Raw genomic sequence first — 10,028 nt, 5'->3', positions numbered from 1 at the left:
CAGTAGGGGCTGTGATCTCAGTGGGTAGAGTTTTGTGTATCCTTCAGTAGGGGCTGTGATATCTCAGTGGGTAGAGCTTTGTGTATCCTTCAGTAGGGGCTGTGATATCTCAGTTGATAACGTTGCCCTACATAATGTAAGACCTCCGGTGAAGATCTGGAGAGCATTATTTGATGTGATTGTATTCTGGCTAGACACTTTACCCTAATTGCTCTGGATGGCATGTGATGGTCCTCTCATATGTTGTTCAGAGAGGTAGCCACCAGCTACTACTAGGAGACCCTACCTCAAAATGACTGAAGCTGTTCCTGGGCAGTTAACCCAGCAAACTCACAAATCTTCAGTTAGAAGTTGAATTGAAATAGATCTTACAAATTTATTATACAAAACCGTCTGATAACATATATAAAGCTAGCATGATCAATGAGGCAAGTAAGTTGTTTACCAGGTACATTGTTAACTCACGATATACATTTTACCAAGGTCAATTTCTTCAGTATCTTTATCTTCCCACAAGATTGTTCAGTATCACATCTGTAGAGTATTTATTCTTGTCTGGACAAATTCAGAAAATGTGAGGGACAACAGCAGATATAATGATAAAGCAGCATTAATATTAATTATTACCCAATAATTGATTGATCAGAATCATTTGTTATTGTAGTACAATATTGTGTGAATTCAGATCATTGGCTTTGTGGTGAAGGAGATGATAGTCTGAGTAATCTTTCACCCTAATGTTTTAGACACAATGACATATTGATGTTATGTACCCTGTATCTGTGTCAAAAGTCTGATTTGTGGGCCAAAGAAAACCAGTGTGGCATCAGCAGTATGAAGTTTAGGGTATAAAATTGGTACCAGAATTGCAGATTAATTGATAGAGTTCAGGAATGACTTAGAAATCTCAGAAATGTGGAGATCTAGTGTAATTGCGTCAGTAAATTTGTTTATTTCAAGGTAAAACTAGACAGGCTTTTATCAGCAGTGTTCTGTAAGTAGAATTAAGCATTAGTAACAGATTCAAAAATATTGATTTTTCAATCTTATAAATGAAAAAAAAAAACCTCAAGAATTCAATCTTAATTGATTATTACAGAACATGTAAAACTGGAACCAGTTCCCATCACCATGGTATTTATGCTTAGTTTGGAAATCGGTTCATATCCAAAGTAATCTCTATCAGTGACATTGTACATTTTTGATGACAGATATAATTATACATTATACTGTTTATATTTTTTGTTTGGTTGTGGAATTAAGAAAATCAAAATGTTGCATAATTCCAATATTTCAATTGTCATAATAAAAATTATTATTGTCTATATTTATGTATATATAAATATATATGTAACTGAAACTGCAGCAGAGTTGTCTGATCATATCAGGGATGAGCTTATTTGTGATTAAATACGGTTAAATTAATGAAAACAAATAACGAAAAACCCACCTGAAATGAAATTTTCCATTTTTTTATAATCCTCCCCTTTTGCATTATATGGGATGATGTCTCTACAATCATGTTTATTGGGACAAAAAGATAGAATAGATAAATAAATTGCCATGACAATTTGCAGCATTATAACTTTTATTAATGGAAGTATTTACATAGTCGACAGCATTACTATTTAATCTTCACAAAAGCTTCAAAGCAACTTTTTTCTAAACCAAATATCTAAGTATATTAATATATACTTGTAGCTGTATTCCTGAAAGGAAATAATTTATGATTTTATATTTCTATATTATTTGTCATGTAATTAGTTGATGAGAATATGTTGTAATTATTTATTGATTATGAAATGTTAGAACATTTGACCGTTTTCATTACAGTTTTACTGCTAAAATAAATTGATTTTATTCAATGTTCTTGCTATAGACACATATTTAGGATGCTTGTTCAAAGATCTCTTTAAGTTCTAGTCAAAAGGATTTTCAACTGTTTAAAATTCTCAAAGAGACCATTAATCAATAAAAATCATCCCTGTGTATTACAGTTATATACATCTTATTAATAGTCATTGAAAAGTTTTAAAATTTATACTTTTGAAAATTGAAAATTGATATTTCTGTTATTAACTTTCTGGAGAGGTTGATCTGATGGTATTAAACTTTCATTAAACTTAAGATTTCCAGAAGTTTGTACGAATATAGTTCTATTTTGCCTAGTTATGAAAACAATAAGAAATAATATATCATATCAGTGTAGTGCTGTCCACTAATCCAGTCACCTCTGTTTCTTGGAAACCCTGACTAAATCTATTCTATTGTTTATAACCCAGTCACCATTTATCTAATAATCTAGTCACCTAACAGATAATTCAGTCACCTGTTCACATAGATATCTGGTCACCTTTGTTACTAGTTGGTAATCCAGTCCATTTCATCCCAGTCACTTTTGCTAGCAGCATATAGTCCGGTTGCTTTTAGTCATATTATATAATCTCCAGTCACATTAAGTCACAGCATATAATCTAGTGACATTTAGTCACAGCATATAATCCAGTGACATTTAGTCACAGCTTATAATCTCCAGTGACATTTGGTCACAGATTATAGTCACCAGTGACATTTGGTCACATCTTATAATCCCCAGTGACATTTGGTCACACCTTATAGTCACCAGTGACATTTGGTCACAGCATATAGTCCAGTCACATTTGGTTACAGCTTATAGTTCAGTTACATTTAGTCACATCATATAATCCAGTGACATTTAGTCACAGCATATAGTCCAGTGACATTTAGTCACAGCATATAGTAGTGATATTTGGTCACAGCATATAGTCCAGTCACATTTGGTCACAACATTTAGTCACCAGTCACCTATAGTCCAGTCACATTAGGTCACAGCATATTGTCACCAACCATAACATACAGTCCAGTCACATTTGGTCACAGCATTTAGTCACCAGTCACATTCAGTAGCAGCTTATGATCCAGTCACATTTGGTCACAGCATTTAGTCATCAGTCACATTTAGCTACAACATATAGTCCAGTCACTTTCGGTCATAGCATATAATCTCCAGTCACATTCAGGTCACAGCATATAGTCCAGTCAAATTTGGTCACAGCATGTAGTCTAGTTTGGTCATTGCATTAAGTCCAGTCACATTTGGTCACAGTAGAAAGCCCATTCAGCTTTGGCCTAGCAAACAACCTGGTTGCATTTTTGTTATATATATCTTATACTTCTGTAAGTCTTAGATGAATTTTCATTAATTTTTGTGAAACTCCTCATAATATTGATAGATATTATCAATTTCTTGTTTGTGTGATTTTTTAAATTTTGACCAAATTTTAAGATGCCTTCGGGTGTACTAATGGAGTTCAAAGAGATAGAATTGAAATCTGACAAACTCTGTATTTGCAATCAGTGATGAAAGAGAAAACCTTTATGATGTTTACAATTCATTTACCACAAAACTGATCTACAATTTGTCATTTTTCTACCTTTCAAAGTTGTGACACATTTCTTAATTTGTGAATTTCTTTTTACACTTTAAAAATTATTGATTTATTTGCAAAATCTCCTTTTAAGCGAATAAGTCTCTTTATTAGTCAGGTATATATAAAAATAATTCTCATATTCTACAGTTTTTTTTAACATCAAGATAACTGCAGGTGCTGTTAATGAACATGGAACAGTTTTGTTGTGTTGTGTAAATAAAACGGAACTTCTCCCCTGGTGTACTATATTAGAGGGTATCTATATTTCTGGTATGCGAGTGTAATTTGTACTAAATGTGTGATATTGTAATCTTAGGGTATGGTAATACTTTAAGCAGAAAAAATAAACATTAAATTACATGTAAACTAAGGGTCATTTGTTTGTCATCTTTTGTGTTTTTATTGTGAAGCCTTTTCTTTAATTCAGTAATCGTAAGTACTATACGTGTGTACACCTTTGAAACAATCACCCAAAGAACTACAACTTTTACGTGGCCCGAGATGAATGCTCAGCTCGTCTCTTGCTATCACTTCTTGCCTGTCAATGTGCATCTTCTGCTGATAAACAGTTGACAAGTTTTACTTCACAAAAAAAAAATCCTGAACCAGTTGTGATGAAATTTTGCAGAAACCTTTCATGGGGAAACATGAACCAAATTGTGAATTTCATCAGGTTGGTGATATAAGGTCTCATTACCATTTGGTATACTGTATGCAAATACAAATACTTTTCACACTGGTCATTTGTCTGATGGAGGTGACAGTGTTTGGTAGACATAAACTTCCTAAGTGGTTGTAATATAAGAACATTTCCCCAAATTGTAAATTATATTATCTGTAGCCAAATGAAATCAAATTTTAAAAAGGAGAAAAAATATTTAAGAGACGACAGAAAAAATCAACAAATGACATGCTGAGGCTCTCGAGGCAATTGGTAACTGTTAAATACTTAGTTTCAAACTGTACCTGTGCATGTATATAGAAAACAATACTCACAAATAAATAATCATTTTTTGTTTCTTTTAGATTCAAAAGAAATGGCAGTATTGTTATGGAATATTTGTACAGAACACAGATAATATATTGTAATATTCTTTTATTGTAAATATAACAACGTAACAAGTATATGTGAGTGAAAACATTTCATACAAAGGGATAAATATAACCCAAACCCAGTAAACACACACTGGTAGTAAACAAACCTAACAAGAAGCTTGGATTAGAACAAAGCTTGTGATAGATTGATCCATCATCGTGATGGGATCTAAAAACCAAACCAGGCGAAAGGCTGACCAACCAACGCGATGGAATCAGACCTACAAACCTGGTGACAGACTGACCAACCATCGTGATGGGATCTAAAAACCAAACCAGGCAAAAGGCTGACCAACCAACGAGATGGAATCAGACCTACAAACCTGGTGACAGACTGACCAACCATCGTGATGGGATCTAAAAACCAAACCAGGCGAAAGGCTGACCAATCAAGGCGATGGAATCAGACCTGTAAACCTGGTGACAGACTAACCAACCATTGTGATTGGATCTAAAAACCAAACCAGGCGAAAGGCTGACCAACCAACTCGATGGAATCAGACCTACAAACCTGGTGACAGACTGACCAACCATTGTGATGGGATCTAAAAACCAAACCAGGTGATAGAATGACCAACCCTCGTGATGGGATCAAACAACAAACCAGGCAAAAGACTGACCAACCATGATAATAACAACAAGAAAAAGGATGATAAAGCTCTCTACAAGTTTTCTCGTCTTTTTCTTCTTTTTATAACTCTATCCTATAATGCAATGATGTAAATACAGAGTGCATAATTCCAGATAAATGTTTACTATAATCAACTGAAACATAATTTTTTGACAAGTATCAACTGAAATATTATAGTGTTATGTAAATACAAATATGAAATGAATTTAGATCTTTATTCCGGGTTCATTTCTTTTAAAGATTTATTTTCATTTTATAAAATAACTTCTAAGCAATATGCCATTTTCATTTCTTTTTAAAGTTATCTGGGCATGTTAGTTCAACATTGTGTCTAATGATATAACATGTGATCGACAATTTTCAGTTTCTGGTAAATAATTACTTTTTGAGCAAATCTTATACCTTATATCATTTATAAATAAGGATCATTTACCTGATTTGAGACCCAAAGTATCAAAATGACTATAAAATCACCAGGTAAAATATCTACCAATTTAGGTTAGAAATGTCAACAATAACACTGTTATTGTGTCTACAAGAGTTAAGTTTTTCAAGCTGACGTTTCATACCAATTTTATTGGCTGGCTACATACTTAATATGTTGTTAATGTTTAAGTGAAGCAGTTAACTACAAATTAAAATTGGTAATGTGTACAAACTAAATGATCAGAAGCGTGGCAACACAACTTAGTAGTAAAAATATTGTAAGATTTCAAAACCAAATTAAAGAAACAATTTTCAACCTCCTAATAAAACAAATAAATTACTCATTAACAATGAGACTTCTTGCTCGCTCTCTCAGGCCAGACCTTTCAACCCTTGTTAAACTGTAACACATTTTAACTCTTCTGGTATTGACTGCACGAGATTGATGTGTTTTAGGATCCTCCGAGGGATTGTACAAGATTGATGTGTTTTAGGATCCTCCGAGTGATTGTACAAGATTGATGTGTTTTAGGATCCTCCGAGTGATTGTACAAGATTGATGTGTTTTAGGATCCTCCGAGTGATTGTACAAGATTAATGTGTTTTAGGATCCTCCGAGGGATTGTACAAGATTGATGTGTTTTAGGATCCTCCGAGGGATTGTACAAGATTGATGTGTTTTAGGATCCTCCGAGTGATTGTACAAGATTGATGTGCTTTAGGATCCTCCGAGTGATTGTACAAGATTGATGTGTTTTAGGATCCTCCGAGTGATTGTACAAGATTGATGTGTTTTAGGATCCTCCGAGTGATTGTACAAGATTGATGTGTTTTAGGATCCTCCGAGGGATTGTACAAGATTGATGTATTTTAGGATCCTCCGAGGGAAAGGCTGAACACACACCACACGTAGAAATCAAACAAATTATCACCAGTCTCCTGCTGTGATTGAAAACTTGTTGTAGTCCAAATTTACCAGTTCTTTGTCATTAGTAAATTCATATTTTGTTATTTTGGACATTGGGCTGCCTCTATGTGCAAGAAATTGTTTCCTGAAATGCAAAACCAAAGAAAGTTATAATACAATGTATTTGTGTATTAAAGAATTTACACATACTGGTATATGCTCCTGGATATTTTTTTGAGGAAGACTAAAAAATAACAGTTTTAGAGACGGGGATCAGCCAACCAAAACGGATCTTGAATTATCAATTTTCAACCCCAAACTTTTATCATTCTGATTCTGTTTTTTTTTTCAATGATTAAATATTACCCTTCATCAGGCCTTGGGGTGGCAGGAAGGATCAACACCTGACCTCTGTCTCAAAGGTCAAGAACTCCGAGAATGGTTTTTTTTTTTTTAGAAATCTTGCATTATTGATTTTTCTGAAGAGCGATAAACTGGTGTGGGCTTATTTATGAATACAGTATGTAGGAAATCTTCTGACAGAAATATTCGTTTATATATTTACAAAACAAAGTAATGATCTCGTGAAAATAGCAAGAGGCCCATGAGCCTTAAGGGTCATCTGACTATATAGACCATATAAAAGGCCAAATAGGCATGAAAAAACTTGCTCAACTACAACACAGCTTACATAGAAGACACTGGCTGGTTCATGAAGACATTTTCTGCAAACCTGAAATCACTTTCTTTATACATGCATTACACAAATACCATTACTCTAGACATGTTGCTTGTTGAAAGCACATGCTACAGGCCCACTATCAAGCCCCTTGACTATTGAGAAGAAGTTGCTTACACATTTCAACCCATTTGACCCAAGTGACGTTTAAAGTGGATCAAGGTCATTCAGATTTACAAACTTGACAGCCCATAATCACACCATGCTACAGGTCAAATATCAGTACCCTGAGCCTTCTGGTTATTGAGAAGTCATTTGAATGGAATGTTTACTGCACATTCTTTTACTATGAACAAAGCATACAACAAGATTCATAATCCAATTTTTTATGGAAGCAAAGTTATGCTCAGGACACAAAATTTTGACAAAGGGCAATAACTCTGTACTGAGGGGTCATGGGCACTGCCTTTGCTAGTCTGTGCCTTGCTTTTGTATCACAGATGTATACATCATGTTTCAATATCCTAATTTAAATGCAGGGAAAGTAATGGTCCTGAGACAAAAGCTTAAGAAAAGGTAACATTTCTAGACAAAATTTAAACAATGGGCAATAACCTTGTAATCAAGGATTGCAAGCCCTGAATTTGATATACTGCGCATCATCTTAGTATGATAAATGTATACATCAAATTTATTTCATTATCCTTGTTTAATTGCAAGCGAAGTTATGTTCCTGATACGAAATTTCAACAAAGGGAAATAACTATATAACTGAGGGGTCGAGGACCCTGAATTTAATAAACTGGACACCCCCCTGGCCCCCTAGTATGACTAATGAATACACCAAGTTTCATAATCATTGCTTTACTAAAGGCAAACTTATGATACAGACATGAAGATTGATGGTAGATGGATGGAAAAGGCGGTGACCATATGTTCCCCCCTCTACTGCATAAATTTTCAGGGATCATAATTACAGGTGGTGAAAGACAAACATAAATGTATGGTTGGAAGTCAAGTACATGTATATCAAAGGTTCTGATTTCAACAATTTACATACTCTCTCTACTTACATATGTTCTACTTGTCTCAGAGTGCCCTGTACTCTGCCTTTGACAGTTCCTTTAGCAGTATTCATCACCCATCCAACTGCTCCAATTTGGCAAGCTAGATCATATGTATGCTGAAAATAAAGAAGAGATGTATACATACAAAACAAACCCTATACAGCTGTATATCTATACGGCAGAAAACTAGGGCAGATTAGTAGTAGTTAATTCAGAAAACATATGCATTAATTATCAATTAATAATCAGTTATTAATTAAACTATAATAATTCATACAACACTAAATTTCAAATTTCAAAATCACTTTAGTGTCTTTGATCTTCAAGAACAAAATAACATGTCAATTTCGTCAAATTGCATAATTGTAAAGTTGTTCATTACATTTATAAAATGTGAAGATTTTGATTCACGAAAACAACAAGAATTCTATTCACTAAGTCTCTGTAACTCAAATGAAAAATAAAAGGCGCTATGGTGCTTGCTTGATGTTCAATTTGGACACAATATTTTTTTCCCAAATATGATTTTCATTTTTCACATTGTTGAGTTTAAGTATCAAACCCTACATGCTAAAAACTTATTTCTCATACAATCAGCTTTCTATCCAATTATTTCTATAAAACTTCAAAAATGCTACAACTACAAGTTAATATTATGATGAATATATATTGACAAAGGTAAAAAAATAAACAAAAAAAGACTAATCTAGGAATCTTAATTTTTGGTACATTGGTATTCAATTACAGTGATGTAAAAATGATATTAACTTTGTGAAAAAAAAATAGTAAAATAAATAGTTATTTGTGTCCCAGCTTTGAGCCCGTTACAAACTTATCTTGTACTCACCTGTCTGAAAAATACACCTGAAATGAAAGAGAAAATATGAATATAATGACACTGTATGAAGGTAATATTAATAAACCTTATAATTCAACACATTTACTTATATTTAGGTTATTTGTTATTTAACGTGATTTCGCACTCTGGTGACGTCATCATTTGTGCGTTAGTGGGTAAAGGGAAGGAACTCCTACCACAAACTGTTGCATTGGTATACACCAAAGGTAAAAATGCTGACGTTGCGATATCAAAACATTTATGTATCCGTTTAACCAACTGTAAAACTGGGAATACATTTCCATTATAAAAATTAGAATTTGAAATTTTACGGAATTTTCTTAAAAAAAAAAAAAAGAAATGTTACTTAAGCATTAAATGTCATTTGCAGGTCAGGGTCAGGAAAATTGAACGTGTTACTTCCACATCGTTTTGATACAACATATATCAAATTCGTCACAAACCTTGCACGTCTCCAAATATTTCATAGTCAACTGAAACGAATCTGTTGGCGCTCCCTGCCATCGTGCTCCCCTCAATTGGATCTACCAATTGTCCTCTCTACAAAGTCTTCTCCTGAGTTGCTTGGATTAGAGTTATCGAACCTTATTTTTGTAACTCATAACTTGATTGGATAAAACAAAGAGGAGGAAACAGGAGTTTTACCCTAAACCTCACATACACACCGACCCCATCCCCCACCCCATTTTGCCTTACAAGAACGGAAAATATCATATATGCTAACTAACGATTCTTTTTTCTAATTTCCATATTTTGTGTCATGAAGAAATCCATAGTGTCATGCATTAGTTGAGGCATTTTAACTCTCCAAGTAGAACATAGATCTACCTAATTGATTTTATCGATTACTAGTGGCTCATGGAATCAATCAAAAATAGTGTCCATTTCTAATGGACTTAGGTTATCAATCTC

General features: G+C 33.6%; 1 protein-coding gene across 1 annotated transcript; it reads right to left on the bottom strand.

Annotated features, from left to right (window-relative positions):
* Positions 1–4,531: 4,531 nt before the first annotated feature.
* Positions 4,532–9,687, bottom strand: LOC132543606 (acylphosphatase-1-like). Its single transcript, XM_060207120.1, has 4 exons — positions 9,560–9,687; positions 9,105–9,121; positions 8,264–8,373; positions 4,532–6,656 (listed from the first exon to the last, which is right to left on the bottom strand). The coding sequence occupies exons 1-4, from the start codon at positions 9,618–9,620 to the stop codon at positions 6,533–6,535; spliced, it is 312 nt and encodes a 103-aa protein (XP_060063103.1). The 5' UTR covers positions 9,621–9,687; the 3' UTR covers positions 4,532–6,532.
* Between the last annotated feature and the right edge of the window lie 341 nt (positions 9,688–10,028).

Source organism: Ylistrum balloti, unplaced genomic scaffold (genome assembly GCF_031769215.1).
Source record: "Ylistrum balloti isolate Yb309-2 unplaced genomic scaffold, AGI_CSIRO_Ybal_v1 Utg369758, whole genome shotgun sequence".
Classification (NCBI taxonomy): domain Eukaryota; kingdom Metazoa; phylum Mollusca; class Bivalvia; order Pectinida; family Pectinidae; genus Ylistrum; species Ylistrum balloti.
This window is presented reverse-complemented; position numbering and strand designations above follow the sequence as displayed.